At 32.7% G+C, this 19,039-nt stretch overlaps 1 protein-coding gene across 2 annotated transcripts; it reads right to left on the bottom strand.

Moving 5' to 3' along the window:
• Nucleotides 1-441: 441 nt before the first annotated feature.
• Nucleotides 442-18,556, bottom strand: LOC106663905 (ATP-binding cassette sub-family D member 2). Of its 2 annotated transcripts, XM_014389143.2 has the most exons (11): nucleotides 17,810-18,556; nucleotides 4,566-4,804; nucleotides 4,331-4,503; nucleotides 3,825-3,999; nucleotides 3,519-3,752; nucleotides 3,162-3,227; nucleotides 2,835-3,012; nucleotides 2,542-2,772; nucleotides 877-1,002; nucleotides 672-771; nucleotides 442-588 (listed from the first exon to the last, which is right to left on the bottom strand). In XM_014389143.2, the coding sequence occupies exons 1-10, from the start codon at nucleotides 18,340-18,342 to the stop codon at nucleotides 702-704; spliced, it is 2,025 nt and encodes a 674-aa protein (XP_014244629.1). In that variant the 5' UTR covers nucleotides 18,343-18,556; the 3' UTR covers nucleotides 442-588; nucleotides 672-701. The 2 variants fall into 2 exon arrangements, with proteins under 2 accessions (XP_014244629.1, XP_014244638.1); XM_014389152.2 differs by lacking the exon at nucleotides 442-588 and having other exon boundaries at nucleotides 671-771; nucleotides 17,810-18,342.
• Nucleotides 18,557-19,039: the final 483 nt, after the last annotated feature.

Here is a 19,039-nt window from a genome sequence, read left to right as displayed (position 1 = left end):
ATGTAAACAATGTTTGTAAATCCCAGGCCCTGATGATGATCTCAATAAAGATCAAAACGTTGGCACGATAAAGAAAACGTTTTTCTGAAACCTACATCACACAGACCGCATCTCACGATTTCTGAATAATTTTAGAAGAATATAAAGTCAAAACTTCACTGCCTTTGTCATTATTATTATTATTATTAATATAAAAATTCTTATTTTTTTTGCAATATAGTACATACTTGATACTAGAATTATCAAAAAAGAATGTTGCATTTTTGATGTCCTCAAGGTGTGTTCTATGTTTCACAATTATTCTCAATTTTATTTATTTTTTTAACTAGGGTGCAGGATGATATTTTAATCTATGAAGAGTTTATTTTAAAAAATAATACAAGTTTAGGTTTCTTTAAATTTACATTACAAAATAACAAAAAAGTTGTTAAGGGTAGAATAATTTATGATACATTATTTATATATTTCAATTTTACATTCCAAAAAAAATTGGTTTTACACTCGTACATTTGATTTTCATTCTAATTTTTAAGTACATATATAACAAAAGTAACTTATTGCCACCGGATGTCTGTCTTTCCTCTTGTCCTGAAAATATTTTTTTCTCCCTTAATACAAATATGAAAAATGTAATTAGGTGTACAAAAATTTAATGGCAATTTAAATTATACCTGTTCATGAATCCAGCTATCATGAATGACTTAATGTGATACCTCTTTAAGTAGCCAACTGCCTTGCCCATCAAACTCAAGAATTTCATCATGGAATTTCCTGAAATGATAATTTTAAAAAAGCATTAAAATGTGAAAGTGTGTAAGGCGAAATTGGTTTTGGAACTAATATTTTAGATAAAATTAGAAAAGACATTATACACACCAAAGTGAAGGCCTATGCGTAATTGTCAACAGAGTTATTCCGAGGGATTTTGCATCTTCATACATTTTGCTTTCAACATCCATACTCACAGCGCTAGTACATTCGTCAAGAAGTGCAAAAGATGGCCTGAAATAATACAAGTAACATAATAAAAATTCTAGAACGAACATTAAAAATATTTCAATTGATTATTCTTTTTATGTAAGGTCTTGGTGAAAAGAATAGTTAATTGAAATAAGTAATTTGGTCAATTAGACCAAAACATAAATGGATTACAAATATTGTTTAATATTGAACACAACATAGTTTCCGACTCACTAACTTTGCCTTTGAAATTTTCCAAATGCATTATTTTTATTACACAAATCATAACTGTACTATGTGATAATCCAAGGACACAAAAAAAGTAAATTAGCTTAATCCAGTGCTGGTACAATAAGATGATCATTTCTTACCTTCCTCTTTAATAAAAAAAAACTATTAATACTAATTTTTATATGAATCAAGTCATTTATAAGCACTTTATAAGAAAAGTAGCTGAACTTGTTATTACTCGTTAGTCAAAAGTCGGTTATTAAATTAACAAAATAATGCAATGATATTTTTAGAAGAATATGAATATCTAATAAATTCATCCTAATGAATAATTAAATTGCTGTAGGTGCCGGAGAACCTGATTTGTGGAAGAAGGGCCATCCTCACTCGATTAAAAATAGGCCATGTGAGGTTGACACAAGGACACATACTTTTGGGCCAGAGCCCATGTTTGTGTCTGGCATTTAATGAAAGGTTGCTCGATGTGTCCACCTAATTTGAAGGGTGCAACTTCTTAGAGCCATATAGAGAGCGTGGAATGCTACCTGTTATGAGAATCGTTCTAGAGAACTGCTGGGTTTCCTTTTACCATTCTTGGAGGAAACAGTGTTGTTTTATTGTATAGATATCTCGTTTTGGTCCATTAGTGTGTGTTGAGAGTGAATGTATTTATTGGCATGAATGTACTGTGAGGGGGCCGATGGTAGAATATTGAGTACCCATCAACCCTCAATTAAATTATTTTGATACGTGTGGTGGGTAATGTGGAAATATCAAGTACTCCATTGCCCTGAGAGAATGAAATTTAATAAAGAAGAATGTTTTTAATAGTGAATGGGTTTGGGTTTAGGGAACTATTGTGCTGGGTGCTGAAATGGCTTTTGATAACCCCTGGAGCCCAAGCTTGACGGCCAGTCAGAGAAAACTTCAGCCACTGCTAACACTTAGGCTGGGTGATTCTTAAGGCCTGCCGGTAATTCGAAATAAATCACAAAAGCTGGAATTGCCGGTGTACTGTGAGAAATGATTGTACAAATTTGAGCTTACATAAATCAGTAATCAGTACATTTATATTATGTCCTATTTTGATGATTATGACTTTTCCCTTCCGATGTTTTTTCTCTCACTTTCTAGAGAATTAAATGGAAAGTACTATAAATTGGATCTGTCAACAGTAAAATTGATGTATAAGATTGTGTAAAAGGTGAGTAATTGGGTCAGAATGTCAAAAATATCCTCAGCAGCCGAAACATGTTCTTACCAGTTATATAACAACATTTAAGTTATTAGGTCAAGCTTTCTCTTATATAAATTAAATAAAAATAAATGTACTAAGGAAAAGATATATACTTGTGGTAAAACAGCCTGGCAATTGCAATTCTTTGTTTTTCCCCTCCAGAAAGAATATCCTTCCAATCGGCCTCAGCAGACCATCCACCTTCTCTTGTCACAAGACTGTTTAAAGCGACATGACTGAGACATTCCTCCAAATCTTTATCGCTAATTCCTTTTTTCCTCATATCTTCTACGGTATCAGGATAAATGATTTGCTCCCTGAGACTACCGATCGACATGTACGGCCTGAAATTTTTTTTTTAGATATGAATACAAAATGACACATTAACAATAATTTATAAACAAACCTTTGTGGGATGTAAAACATATTTGAATTTGGAGGAATGTAAAGAGTTCCATCATACAGCGGCCACAAGCCACAAATGACTCTGAACATGGAAGATTTCCCACAGCCATTGGGGCCAGTTATTAAAAGATGACGGCCTGGCTTTATGTGTATGCTCAAATTCGGAATAACAACATCTCCTTAAATAGCCAAAATACAATGGATTAATCTCTCTCTCACACTCCCCCTCTCTCTCTCTCACTCACTCACTCACACACACACACACACACACACACACACACACACACGCACGCACGAACACACTCACACACAGGAAAAGAAAACTTACCAGTAGGAGTAACAATTGGCACATCACACAATTTAATACTTCCATCTGTACTATGTCTGATGGATCCTAAATGTACAAAAATAATAAACAAATTACTCAATTTGAATTTAATGATATTTTTGTTTAAAATTAAATTTATTTTATCGGATTTATCTCCGTAAGACAAATATTAGTGTGTTTATATTTATTTACAAGTCAAATCTTATTAAAGTAGCTAATAAATAATTAGAATTAAAAAACGAATCAAGAGTGATTTCCAATTCATACTGTTTATAAATAAATTGCTGACATGTTTTGATTTTGTGTTCTAATTTGTATTAAATTGTAATTGCAGTCATTTTATGGTGTGAAACCCACCTCTGATATCTCGGTATTTGTTGAAAGAAGTTGTAATGGCTGATCTCTGGTACACTCCCTCCGAGACATCCTTGAAGACTTTCAGCACTGCGCCGACTCGAGACGTGTAGCCAGCTAATTCGACAATTTCTTTATAAGAAGACAACAATCTTTCAACAGCATCAGCTCCAGAGATAAGGAGATTTCTTGCAGTTGTAAAATACTGAGTTCGGTCGCTTACATTTCTAGCAATCCCTTTAAATACATAATATGTAATAATAAAATATTGTTTCAATTTCATAAAATGGATAGGATATAAACAATTACCTGTATCATTGGAAGCCATGAGAATCGGTATAGATACCATAATCATACCTGTGCCACTCCACACATATTTCATTAGGAACTGTTCAAGGACCACATACCAAAGTCTTTGGCACAAAATTTTATTCTTATGATCCACTAAACATCTATAAGCTGCTTTCAAATGATTTAATTCTACCTGAAATATTTAAATAGGAACTTTTTTGTGCTTAAAAGCGTATTTATAATCAAATCACAATTTTGTTGAGTATATTACTATTTACTAAGCAAAATTATTTGTTATTTTAAAAGAAGAGTACTTCAAATGATGACCGTTATTTTTAATCATGTAAATATGATAACAAATTGCTATAGTTGAACACACTCTTGGACTTTTATCATTTGCACAAAAGAATTTATCAATTCTAATTCATCATCTAATTATGAAACCACATTAGTCATGATATTTGTATGTTTGAGAATCATGTTGTTAAATATGATAAAATGTTTAACTTCATTGATTTTCTGACCTTACTGCCACCATAGAAAGCTATTTCCTCAGCATTAGTTATCAATCTTGAATGTACACTCCGTAGGTACGCAGATCTTTCTGCTTCTATGGCAACCAGAGCGCCAAATTTGGGTGAAAGACATCTTAACACTTGTCCAGTTAAGGAAATCACAATTACAGCCAAAAGTGGACCTGAAATCCATCATTATTGTGTCAGTTTAACAGTTCAAATTTATTAATAAATTTAATCACACCTGGAATAACAGCAGCTCCCATTTGACGACTGGACCTTGCTAATGCTAAACCAATTAGGGCACAGTCAAACAGTGGCTTTGTTAAATGAGAATAGAGATGGGCCAAAGAAGCGGTAAAAGCTTTTATGTCTTCTGTGAGAAGGTGATCTGCGTTTTCTATCCTAGAGTCTAGATTGCTTACCCTGTAATAAGTTTGATTCTTCATGTACAGATGATAAGCATGGTTTACAAGTCGGGATCTGTAAAATAAAAAAAGAGAAAAAAATCATTCATTTGTGCAATGGCTACATTACTTAAATATAATTAAATAATTATATATAAATAAATAAATAATTAAAATAGTATCATAGAAAACGACCCTTGTTTGAAGCTAGTTAAATAATTATATACAAAGAAAGTTTCAAGTTTAATAACACATTAATTTAGAACTCGCAGACAGGGTAATATTCACATCAGTATAGAAAGCATAGTGATATAATAACTATTTATTATTATTTTATAAATTAAAATGATAATTTTAATAGGATTCTTGTACACAAACTCAATGGAATCAGATAAAGAGTGTAGTAAATGAGCCCAGTGAAAATAATATATCAAATAGAGGCTTACTAGCTTACTGTTAAGAATGGAACAAGCCACAGTACAATTATAATACTTGAATTCTAAAATCAACACAGTTATAAATATTCTAAGAAATATAATGTAGCTTTATCTCTCTCCTACAAACCACCTCGCCTCTGCACTAGTGGTAAAGACGGAGGACTAGGCATTCCTGGTGCATGCGGTTCCTGTAGTGCATCTGTGGGTGGGCTCTACCTATCTCTATCCTAAGTACGGCCACTAACCATGGTGTGGAGTGGCCCACCAACTATAGGGGACTGCATGTGTTAGCTAGCAAACTGATTATACTGGAGGGAGCTGAAGAATTAGGCGGTCTTGGGGGATGGGTCATGTGGTGAAGATCTTCACCAATGACGCAGTAGCCAATCGATGGCTCCAGGACGGGTCTCTGATTCGTCAGGAATTAGACATATCGATGTCCTCTGCTTAGGACCAATTCGATTGTTTCGAAGGAGGTAATGGGGAGGGCGGACTCAAATTTGACAGCCGATTGTAGGAGATGTGGGCCTGGCACAGAGACATTCTCTCACAACCTTTCCAAGTGCTCAGAGAATCACTTGAAGATTTTAAGGAGTGACTCGGAATACCAGGTCACTGACCAAACTCCCCACTGGATGGGGCATGTCTAAAGCCACATATCAATGCCGCTAGCAAGGATGGAGTATTCATACTAAATCTCGCACCTCTAAGTGGTGTATGAGACCATGGCACATTGGATGTGTGACTGACTTTAAAGTGTAAAAATATATGGTATTGATGCCCTTCAGTGAGCTACATCACAAAAATTTTGTTAAAGCAGTGGTGCAGTAGTGGAGGAAGCATACATGAACATATTAAGATGAAGTCTTTTCAGAGGATCTTCGGAAGAGGTCAAAATGTTTTGACCTCTTCCGAAGATCCTCTGAAAAGACTTCTTGTATCCAGCAGGTCGATAATCTAGTTCATCGTTATATTAAGATGACACTTAGGGAACTCTCAGGATCAATCAGCACCTGATAATGCTCACCACCCTATCTCTAATGCACTGAGGTCCTCACTCTCCAAGAATCATGCAGAGAGCTTTTTAGCCACTAGTTCAACAAATCCACCTGTTGAACAAAATACCTAAAGTGATGGACGTTTGTTTCTCATAATGGCTTGGAATCATAGTGTAGAGAGGGGGGTAGCATCTCTTGGTAGAAAGAATGTAAAGAGGAAATGATGATTTTAGGTGTTAACAACAAACTCATTTTTAAAAGATTTTCTAGTGCTCCATTAAAAGCTGGTTCTAGAGCACTTATCTCACTACTTGTGGTCCAAACGAATAAGTCTAATAAAGCAAGGTCTTTATACCAAGGACACTTTGAATTGAGCCTATAATACCATCTATCATCAGTTTAAATAGAACGGAACTGAGTACGGATCCTTGAGGTGGCCTCTGCCATGTCTGCTTGTAAGACGAGGTGATCTCCGTACTTTACCATAATAAATCTTTGTGAGGGGAAGGAAGGGATAGCCTTAAACGTATATCTTTCAAGCCAAAAGCTAAAATTTTATTTAGTAGTTTTTCCTCCAAACTCAGGATGGTTTTTCTAGTTTTTCTCCTCCATACTCTATCAAAGGCAGTCATGAAGTCTATGAAGACCGCTGGAGTGCTTTGTTTCCTATGCAGACCATTTTTAATTTCTTCTCATTAAGATGATGGGACACGAAATGGATCTATGGTACAGGAGAGTTTGGGTGGGTGACTTGCACCAAAGCATGTGAATATATTGGCAAATGTCGGAAAGAGATTTTATTTAAGTTAAAATCAGAAAAAAAAAGATAGGGTCTTTTTAAATATTAACATAAATTTAGATCTTATAATGGGGTGAGTCATCCACTTGTTGACAGATATAGCAAAAATAAGGAGGATAAAATTATTGTATATGATTAAAGGTAGTTTCGTGTCTTCACAGATCTCCCAACAGTGTTTCACGTTTTAATACAACGTTTTAAATATTCTGTTTCAACCAGAATATTTTAAAAAATAATATGAAACGTTCCTTAGTTAAAAGAATAATAAATAAACTAAAATCAATCATTCATGGCTATTGCAAAAGTTCAATTTCAATATGAACAAGTTTTATGTGCAGCAACATAACAGTATAAAGATAATTTGACAAGTGGGAAGCAGATACCATCAATTACAGTTACACCGTTTTTCGTAACATGCTGTCTCTCCGCCTGGTAGGGTTGGGCAACAGAAATCAAGTGGCTAGGATGTGGAAAGTATAATTACGACCGCTTTTATTTCCTCAAAATCATGACCTTTTTCCACCTCGGCGAGTAAAGAATTTTGGATCAGAAATAGTACGACATACTGACAATTACCGGTTGCACAAATACGCCGCACGAAACTTGAGTTCGAGATTTATTTCACCACCAGCTTTCTGGCCCGCGGCATGGCATGAAAAAAGTGTTATTGTAGTTCATATATTCAAAATTATTTACGATGGTGATCGAATTGTTTATTTAAAAATGTATGTAATAGAACCGCATTCCAGCAAGGCATTTTTTATTTTTTTTTTAAGATTACGAGTAATACAAAGATTTGTAGTAGTCGTTTGGCCAGGGTCTTAAAGGTCATAAACAGAGGAAAATGCAATAAAACGCCGTAGTCTATGCATTGCCATGAATAATAAAGTAACAACAATAACAACAAAAAACCGAAAATATTTTCGTACTGAAAAGCTGCTAAAAAAAGTTCAATTCATTCCATGAAAAAGGTGGCTTAGGGTTAATTCAGTTTCCTACATAGGCACAGTATGCACTTCGTGGAAAGTAACTGGTGGATTAGATAACTTATCGAATCGCCTATGGTTTCTCTATCCTATAAAGTGCCCACAAAGTGCCACTCAGTCAAAAGCGTCTGTTGTGTTCTTTTTCTTCTTTCTTCTTTTGAATAAGACAAACATCAAACTCGATCACCAAGTCTAGAAAAAATGCCTCATATCGACAAAGGATCGCATTTCGCGGCCGTATAATAATTTTTAAAAAAATCTGCAGGCTAGTTGCGTCAAGTGTGAGAAATTAGAGAGATGCGATTAAGAAATTTCTAAATGTGTTTAAATGTTTAAAAAATGGTAGTTAAGGTGGGACTGGAACAGCATCGAGAAAGTCACTCTTGAGAAAGCAAGAGATATTTTGTTATGGTATTACAAAACAGTTCTAGTCACATTCTGGTCCAGTGGCCAAAGGCGAACTTATCTCCACTTCTCGGATTGTCTTGAAACAATCATAATATGTAGAAATAATTAAGAAAATTGCCAAATGTAGAAACCCTTCCTATTTTTCAATATTTACAGAATATTAGGTTTATTTCAGTCGAAAGAATACTGACGAATACGAAGCGCGAACTTTTGAACATTGAAATTCGATATGATTATCCAATATTTTCAAACCCAATCGTGTTGTGTTCCAAGCCGAAAATATGTCATCGAGAAAACCAATTGGGAAGTGACGATTTTTTCAAGATTAGGTTTACCTTTTTGGTGGATCATATTGAACATCGAATAAATAATATTAGCCCATACATTTTTACCGTAATTACCTATTAATTATTCTTTTTATCTAAAATCTTGGCGGAGATAAAAAAGTCAGTGTCACGAGCGGGATTCGAACCCACGATCTTTGGTTAAGTACGCAGCTGTTCTAACCACTTGAGCTATCGCGATTTCGATCCACTAGCCGAAGGTCGTGGGTTCGAATCCCGCTCGTGACACTAACTTTTTCATCTCAACCAAGACCTTAGATGAAAAGAATAATTAATTGAATAAATAATGATTAGTATTGACGTTGATGCCTACTCGAAAAAAAACAACTACTAATTGACAAAGATAGAATATCAATGAAACTTTTAGTTCCAACTGGTTTTAACTTTATTTACTTGCGAAGCTTTTCTCTAGCTTTGTATCCAATACAAAATAATTTTAGAATGACAAATACATAAATTTTGAAATATCTGTGAATTAATTTTTACCTAATCAAATAATTTACATCCAGGAAAGGAAATATGGGAAAACGGACGCGTTCAAACCAACAATGAGACCGGTGTCAGGAGGCTGACACTTGTTTATAATAACAGAAAATTGTGTATCCTCATGTTAGCTGATTTATATATTTTTTATTTTCACCAGACGTAATTAATTCATTCAATTCATTAGATTTAAATTATAACATTAGGTAAACATTAGTACACAGATTTTTCAAAATTTATACATTTGTCACCCTAAAATTAAAATAAGGCTGAAGATGCTTATGTAAGTGAAAAGTTTCCCAAATAAAATAAAGTTAAAACCAGTTGGAACTAAAGACTTCATTGATATTCTACCTTTTTGACAATTAGGAAGTTTTTTTTATACGTCAAAACTAAACGTTATTTATTTATTATTTATTCATTTATTCATTATTATTTATTCGACGTTCAATATCACTTTTTGGGGAGGAAAAAATCGGCATTCCATTGATTCGAGAATTCGCGCAAAGGTGTTACCTAATAGTTGTGTAAGACACTATTACAGCCGCTGTATCATCGTTGACCGTATACTGAGGAGAATCTGATTTTCCACGTTTCGACCATTTTCCATGTACGCGGCCCAATAAAAAAACAACTCGATTTTCACGTCGGCTTCACTCTTTGAATCCATTAGCATACTTTAATTTCAATATATTTATGCCATCTAGTTAGTCGTTATTCTTTAATTATCAATATCATATTAATTTATGCAAATGTGTGTATGATTAATGTCATTGTAAAAAATCAAACCACGCAATTTTAATTAGGCATCAATAAAAAAAGATGTATTTATTGTATGAAGCGACAAGACCATAATCATACATTGGTTTACTTATAATCGCCGAAAAGCTAAAGAACAAGATGAATTATTCCGTTGCAAATTAATGATGACCTTTAATACGTTTGTCTTTTTTTCACACAGTAATGAAAGGCTAATTAATTAACATAAGATTTAGTGTTAAATTATTCAAACAGCGACAGTAATAGCAGGGTGAGTGGTTAGGGCGAACGACTCGTATTGGCTCGCTGGGCCTGGGTTCGAATCCCGGCATAACCCATGGATTGTTGGTCCGCGATACCCAACGAGTAGTTAGACCTAGCCGTCCTATATGACAGAATTACTTTTACAGTTTATCAATAGCAAAGGCTTGAAATTTAAAAGCAAGCAAATTTTTGTTACTACGATAATTTTTATTAATAAAAAATTATTATAACGCATATTGTATTTTAATTCATTAGACAAATTTTTAATTGAATAATTTCTAATCGAAATGATTTTAAGGAGAATTTAAACAGTCTGAAAAATCCCGAGCTTGCAAGAATGCTAAAAAACTCAAAATGTACATGCGACTACAGACGAAAAGTTAAAGAACAGTTCTCAATTTTAATTATTATTTATTAAATAGAATACTTTTATTGTTGAAGTACCATAAAATATTTTCAATCGAGTTTTTTTATCCCCTTCAATCAATTCAGTCTAAAATTCTCCGTCCAATTATAAATGCTACTTTTTAAGTTTCTAATCACACTATTTATAACGACCTACATCCTGTTTGTGAACTGAAACTGAGCATCCACAATAATCAAATACGACAGTTATCACATCCGACCCTACCAGGAAATCCTACGAGATGATCGAAGCGAAAGTGGTCCCGAGACCTTCTCTTTGAGAGAAGATTGACCAGGTTTCGGTTTGTCACTGGGCAATTTCTCCTATAAATGACTCAAACGACAAATTGATCATATATGAAGTTATATTAACTTAATACAATATTTGCTGTTGTAAATACAAATAAATGTAATTAAAAAATAGTTTAAAAAATCATCTAGATATGATTTTAGATAATGTGTGGTGATTAGTAACCGTTAATCTATAATTATTCAGAAATCATGAGATGCTGTCTGGTGTGATGTAGGTTTCAGAAAAACATTTTCTTTATCGTGCCAACGTTTCGATCTTTATTGAGATCATCTTCAGGGCCTGGGATTTACAAACATTTACGTAATGTTTGTAAATCCCAGGCCCTGAAGATGATCTCAATAAAGATCGAAACGTTGGCACGATAAAGAAAATGTTTTTCTGAAACCTACATCACACCAGACCGCATCTCACGATTTCTGAATAATTATTTTAGATAATATTGAACCAATTTTTATCCAATCGCCAGTGGCTTTTTTTTATCATTGTATAAATGTTGTTATTGAAAATTTTTGAACGAAGTTTATTAAAAAGCATTTCGTTTGATGCTGTTCTTTTGATTCCATAGAAAATTATTATTATATTAAATTTCCTTCTCAGTTTCTTTCAAGTTTTATATTTTAAAATCAGCTTTCTTTTCTTATTCTGAAAGTTGCTTCCAATAATTTATCAACAAGGTAGGCATGTCCCTACAAAGAAGTAAATAACATTTTAATTATTTTTTATTTATTTTATTGCATAATTGATTCCTGGGTGTTTGTAAGAATAGTGTGCGGATTACTCCAGTGGTACGTGCATTTTGCAAATTTTCCAATTTAATTCCAACTGGGGAATTTAGATTTGTTCTATCGTATTGAAATCGAGAGCCACTTTAAAGATGGATCTTGAACTTTGGAAAGATTAAAGAAGAATAAATAAAATGTGCATATAAAAAGGATTTTTTTAATCTGTTTAACATCGCTTCCAAAGGATTGGAGAAGATAACAGAAGATAAATTATAACAGAGTTCAATAACGGTAAAAAATAATCTCTGTACCAGGACAAAAATCGGGAGATAATTAAATAACATTCGTTTGTTAATTAGAAAACAAGTGGAGAAAAAATGAGAGATTAATGATTGATAAAGCCCCAAGTTGAAAATGAAATATAGCACTTTTCCTTTCAAAAGAAAATTTCTTGCAATTCCCATAATTAAAAAAAAAATTGATGTGCAGATAATTCAGCTGGAACATTAAAAACACGTAATGTATATTGTAAGTGTTGTAATAAAAGTGTTATGCTATGTGAAGTGTATTCTTGAGGCAACAATTTGACTTGTTTGACAACACGGAGGAAGTTGAGAAATTCTGAGATGACTTAGAATTGATAACTAGACTCTACCTTTCTCTCTTAGAAGCATGTGTGCTAAAAATACATTCCGACCTTCATCTGCAAACCCGGCACAGCATCTTTATCTCAACCGTTGCTTGTAAATACCGAACTTTGAAAGGAGGGCTTAAATCAACGTAAAATTATGAGTTCCCGCAACAAGCAACTCGTGTTGAAAATTGAAGATAAGTCACACACCCTCTCTATGTCAGCTCATTTTAAATATAAACCCCGCTCTGATAAACCGGTATAATTCGTGTTATAACTTCCTTTTTATCTTACAAAAGCGTTACAAATTTAGTAGTGAGCTTGAATAACTTTTTACTTACATATGTGCACTAGCATTAAAAATTATGTAAACTTAATAGGCCAGTGATGAATTAATTAATGCATATAAAATACAACTTTCATTTTGAAGAAAGAACGAAAACATGCCGATATTTTAAAATTGTTTCAACTTAAACATTTACAAAATTTCATTTCAATTGTAAAAGAAATGTTGACATTAATTTATGAAAAAACGAGCCTTGGTATCTTTTTGAGGGTTGGAGATCAGACATCCTTGTGATAATATAGAGGTTTACTACTATTTTTTACCTAAGTGGCCGATTTTATGTTAATTTATTTTTTGGCTCGGCTATTAACTGTTTAAAAATACGATTTTATCATCAATGATAATTGGTATAATTAATATACCCTAAAAATGACAAGATCCTGGCAAGCTTTCTTTGTCCGTTGCTATTTATCTCAAACGTGTTTTTAGTACATTTGCAATTCAAGTTAAATATTTAAACAATAAGACTAAAACGCAAAACACATTGGCATTTCGATGACGGTCCAGGATTTGAAGGTTTAAAAAGTTTCTTTTCTAGTTTTCAATTTTTCCTTCGGATAATCCAACTGCCTCTATTTTAGACGTTCTTAAATATATAAATACTCTGCTATTAGACCAATTAAATAATTGTGGAGAAGGAAAAGAAGCCTGTAATTTTGTTCATTCCTTTTAGAACTTTTGAAATAGTTGAAATTTTAACTCCAACCCACTAAAATAATTGCATCGATTTTATATATAATAAATCTTTATTAATTAAAAATTTCCTTTTGAATTTTATTTTCTGCATTTCTTATTAATAAAAAATCAACGTTTTTTCTTCAATAAATTAAATTTTGCGGCTTTGAATTAGTTGAAGAGTTCGTTTTTGATCGTCTACTTATATTTTATTTATAGATTTTAAATAAATGAGTATAAACATTGCTATTTACTTTTTATTTAATTAGTGAGGAGTTTAGTTAATTTAGCCTGTGCCACATTAAAATAGCAGGAATTTGGCTCAACGAAAAGTACTCTATTTTAAAATCTACAAATAAATCTAAAATTTAACTTTGTCTATATGAATTTTCCTAAACTATCCAACGAAGAATTTATTCCGTTACCTTTAATTAAATTAAATGGTAATTTTTGTAATAATTTTTTATCGTGTACAGAAATTGAACGAAACTGTCGGGAAAATGTATAAGAGATCCGGGATTGCAAAAGTGGAGAACTACCGTGCTTATAACAACATTCAGGTCAAGACTGATGAATTCAAGTTTCAAGGTCTGATGCCAACACAACTTCCCAATTGGCGAGGACAACCGAGAAAAAAAATGTTTTAAGTCACCTTTTATCGACCTTTTGTTGAAAAATCAGAGGATTTAATAATAGATCGTTGGAGCAATTTAAGTGTACGGATCAACAGCATCACGGTGACAGCGGTTGAAGTCTACAGGGTCGAAACGAGTTTCGCAATTGCCTCACTCAACCGCGGTTGAAGGACGGGTTTTGATATATTGAAGTAGCGTTAAAACAAAACAAAAATGTCGAGTGTACATTCTTTAAAATAAAACCCCTGCAAATCAAAAGTTATTAACGCCAATTATTATTCAATCACTATTTTGTATGATTTCTTCATGTTTTCTGCTGGGTGGTGAACTTGCATTTGGGTCGTTTCCCCTACATTTTTGACCTCTCTTGAACATCTTGGCTTTTTTTAAATAAACAAATTTTTAATATACGACGACGTCTAGCAGAAACACGTCTGAAAGACAAAACGAGCGAGAATAGAAAGGATCAAAATACTAGGAAACAAGCAAACTGCATTAATTTTATTTATATTGATTCTTTAAAAAAAATCAACTTTTATAACATATACGACCGATTAAAACTAATAATTATTAAATTGTTATTATAATTCAGCTTTTATGTGTTCGAAAGTTCGACATAAAACAAGTGTTTTGTCACTGTTGATGACCTCACCCTGATCCTAATAATCGTTATTGTCATACAGGTCGATCTTGAATAATATTTTAATTTAAAAAATTGTTAAATTTCAATAAAGTTAAATTATAAATATATATAAAAAATAAATTAACAAAAAAAGCTACAACATGAACTTAGGCAGGTTTGCCAATGGAATTTACAGTGTCCCATAAATAAAGGATTTTGTATAAAAATAAATCTAATAGGGTTTGCTTATTTTACCATTTGTTTTCCTCCTTTATCCTTTGATTAATTATTACACATAAAATTATTATTTTGTGTAATAACCAAAAACTTCAAACAAGGTTTGAACAATCGTCCGCAATCCCTTTACTTACAGTTTTAACACTTAATATTTACAATTTTAATTAATATTTATATTTAAATTTTAAATATAAATATTAAACATTTAAATCTTAAACTAATATTAATAAATTATGTGGTGATTAGTGACCGTTAGTCGATGATTATTCAGGAATCGTGAGATGCGGTCTTGTATGACGTAGGTTTCAGAAAAACATTTTCTTTATCGTGCCAATGTTTCGATCTTTATTGAGGTCATCTTCAGGGCCTGGGATTTACAAACATTGTTTAAATTTAACAAATACATGCAGGATGTGGAAAAAAGTGAATTTATACAATGCAAAAAAATATAATATATAAGTATAAATTCACTCTTTTCCACATCCTACACGTATTTGTTAAATTTAAACAATATTTGTAAATCCCAGGCCCTGAAGATGATCTCAATAAAGATCGAAACGTTGGCACGACAAAGAAAATGTTTTTCTGAAACCTACATCACACCAGACCGCATCTCACGATTCCTGAATAATTAATCAATTAAATTTGTGTCCAAGGACCTGTAAATGTGACGGCACGATTAAAATGTATTCATATAACTATATAACAAGCAAGTAATTATTACAAAATAGGTTATTACCAATAGAAGATTGGTGTAGGGAGGACGTTTGCTATTATTTACACTAATTGTAAGTGTAAGTGTTCCATTGTATTTCCTCAATCAATTTAAATTGTTAGCAATTAACTTTTTTAGCTCCTTTTTGTACAGGAAGACCGTTTCTTAAACGTAAAAGGAACAATTTTGAAAAACCAAGATTTTTACAAGTAGTATATAATAAAATGCTCCTTTTTATTGTTGGCTTCTTAAGTGAAATGCAATAATTTAATCTGTAGTCAAAATAAGTGGTTAATTTAATATTGTTGCACGAAATATTTCAGAAAATTAGCAAACTTTCAAATCAGTCTCGAATAGATAAAAAAAAGAGTTGAATTTTTTTCACGGTATCTGGGCTGAATCTGGAGAATTTGCTGACTGAATTATTTTCTTTCACAAATGCAACCATTCGATAGAATTTTTCTCACCTGGAAATTAATTTCTCTATTCTGAAAATTGAAAATTTTCTTCCTGTAGAAAAAAGGGGAATGAAAATATTTTCTATTACAGTAGTTAAGCTAATACGAATTTCAACGGTATCACGAAATCTTAACCGATTTTTAGAACAGGTTTTTCTGGCAAATATTCGGTTTAACGGACGCCTACGTGAAAGTTGTTTCTTCCGGCCTGGAAAAAAAATATCTAAACTATATTCTACTTATTTAAAAACCCATTTTCTACACTAATGAATTAAATAATAAATGGGATAAAATGTGTGTCTAATATTGACTTTCCTGCAAATGACTCATCCTATTAACTTTATGGATGTTACATAACGATTCTTATGGGTTCGTAGCTTAAATCTTGTACATTACGAAATAAATTCCTTATTTGTTATTAATTATATATTATTAAAATATAAAAACGAAATATTATATATACATGTGAATAAACTGATGAGAAAAATATTACTATCTGCAAAATAAAAATAGAAGAAATAATTAAACTTTTTTTTTCTTCGTCTTTGATTCTTCTTGTAATGTAGTAGGCTTTGTACTTTGAATAAGCAACGCAAACTTACCCTTACTTAAAAAATTATATGTATGAAACGTCATCTCTATATTAATATATAAGATTGATTGCAATTATTGACATGTTGATTAATTTAAAAAAATATATACTTGAACTCTTTCCACTTCGATCCTTTTTCTACTTGGAAAATTTGTACAAATGCAAACTTACCCAAAATGCTTTTAAAACGATTCTTACCTTTACTTATTTAACTTTTACTATAGCACTCATTCAAACAATTACATTTGTTATATGATCTCGGAAAAACTTCTACATATTATATGGAACCATAAATATAAGGATAACAAATTGAATAATTTGTTGAAGTCGTGATGAATGGTCAAGAATGAGTTATTTTTATAAACATAACTTTTTTTGCCGACGTTTCGACCTTTATTCGGGTTATCTTCAGGGCCTGGGTAAATTACAAAACATATGTTGATTGGAAAAAAATTCAATGTAAGTTGTAAATATAAATTTTGAATCAAGTATTGCATATTCACATAAAGTGTGGTGCTATTCTTGTGGTGTCATATTGGTGTTGTGTGAAAATGTAAAGAAATATGACACCACACTTTATGTGAGTATGAAATACTTGATTCAAAATTTATATTTACAACTTACATTGTATTTTTTCCAATCAACATGTTTTGTAATTTACCCAGGCCCTGAAGATGACCCGATTAAAGGTCGAAACGTCGGCAAAAAAAAGTGTTTTCTAAACTACCTCATTCTTGATCGCTCCTCACGACTTCAATAAATTATGAAACACACATAATTGAATAATGAAGAAAACTACTATTCAGCTGTCTTTAATTGATGAATGAAGGATTGATTTTTTTAAACAATAAAATGGGATGTTTTTTCCTCAGATATCTTTCTTTCTTTTACTTCGATTTAGATGGAAGAAATACACTTAATGACTGTTTTTGGATTTGTTTTTATGGCCTTCCGTAGTGATATACTCTGAACCTATTTTCCTTTTCTTTTTTTTTTTAATTAAATGTTAAAGTTGATAAGCTGTTAGTTATTGGTTGGTTAAAAACTTTTGGATAAGCTTGGAAAGATGCTTCGTCGGCACAAACGTCAAAGAGCAACAAAGCAAGTGTCATTAGTGATTTGACAAATAGTTGATAAGTTCTTATGTCATTATGTCCTTGACACTCAATCAACACGGTTGAAATACATCGTTTAAGGTCAATCGAAGTACAATACTCATCTTATTACTACGACGAATTGGAATAATACGTACCTGAAGGCGAGAGCAATTTTGCATTCGAGATATCGGATGAGGGAGTTGAGAAAGGTCGCCGGGAGAGCAACACCCAGCCATTTGAGTAGCATGAGTGCAAAATTGTTGATATCCCTCTGCACAATGAATTTTACCATTTGGCCTTCCATAGTGGCGACATAAATTGACATAAATGTGCGCGTTATGAGCGCCAACGTGTGAACAGAGAGTAAGCCGACTTCTTTGCACCATAGTCGAGGTATGAGAAGACGGATTAATTTATACAATTCGATAAGAAACTCTCTGTTGAAACCCGGCACGTCTCTTTTGTCCGACGGTTCGTCTGAAACGTTCGCATTTGGCTCGTTTTTGTTGTTGTTGGATACGACGACCGTCTTCTTGGGCGTTGAATGCAAGAGATGTTTTATGTACGGGTAACCGTGTTTGCAGCTGTAGACGAGTAGGATAGCCGTCAACACTCCACTACCGAATTTACGTTTGTGCACGCTGATCTTGGAGACGTCCTCCAGACACTTGGATATCACAGTGGGCATGTCGAAATATTAAAGTGTTTGTATTGTAGTTTTAAAAAGATGACATCGGTGGTAGGTGCATTACGATAACAAGTTTAAACAGCATCGACACTGACTAATATAACGAGGAACACATTAAGACAGAACGAGGAAATGACCGACACGAGAAGCACAAGACAACTGACGCATGCGTTCCTCTCCTTGAGTTCCGACTCAACCCAAACGCCACGGGCTACTCCCCACTTTCGCAACTTTCAACAATCCTTTCTGGCAACATCCCTCCCACTTATCAAATAAAATTTAAAAAATCGCAAACGACAGAACTGACTCAAGCTGAAAAAACTGATTTTCCTTCTACAAAAGTAACATTTGTATTATTAATATAAAAAGATATAATTTATTAGTTAATTGCCCTTCACTTGTCAAAAGGTCACGAAAGTAATAGTTCTATCAACTCTTCAAACTGTTCATTCTAACAAACGTCTTCCCTAATTCCACTTTTCTAAAATTTGATTATAAATCCAATATATGTAATTATAAACACATTTCCAACCATTGAATCTTTGGTTTGCAAAAATTTAAAAAATGACCTCGAAACGTTTATTATTCTCCAACAATTTAGCTTCTGACTGATAAATTCTGTATAAGTAGATTTTTCAAAGGCAAAGGAGCCACAATGGGATGTAATATCTGGAAATCTACAGTTTTGGTCACTCAG

This window comes from Cimex lectularius, unplaced genomic scaffold (assembly GCF_000648675.2).
Source record: "Cimex lectularius strain Harlan isolate CLEC.00 unplaced genomic scaffold, Clec_2.1 scaffold22, whole genome shotgun sequence".
Taxonomy (NCBI): domain Eukaryota; kingdom Metazoa; phylum Arthropoda; class Insecta; order Hemiptera; family Cimicidae; genus Cimex; species Cimex lectularius.
Note: the sequence above shows the minus strand (reverse complement) of the source record. Positions and strands in the feature narration are given on the sequence as shown.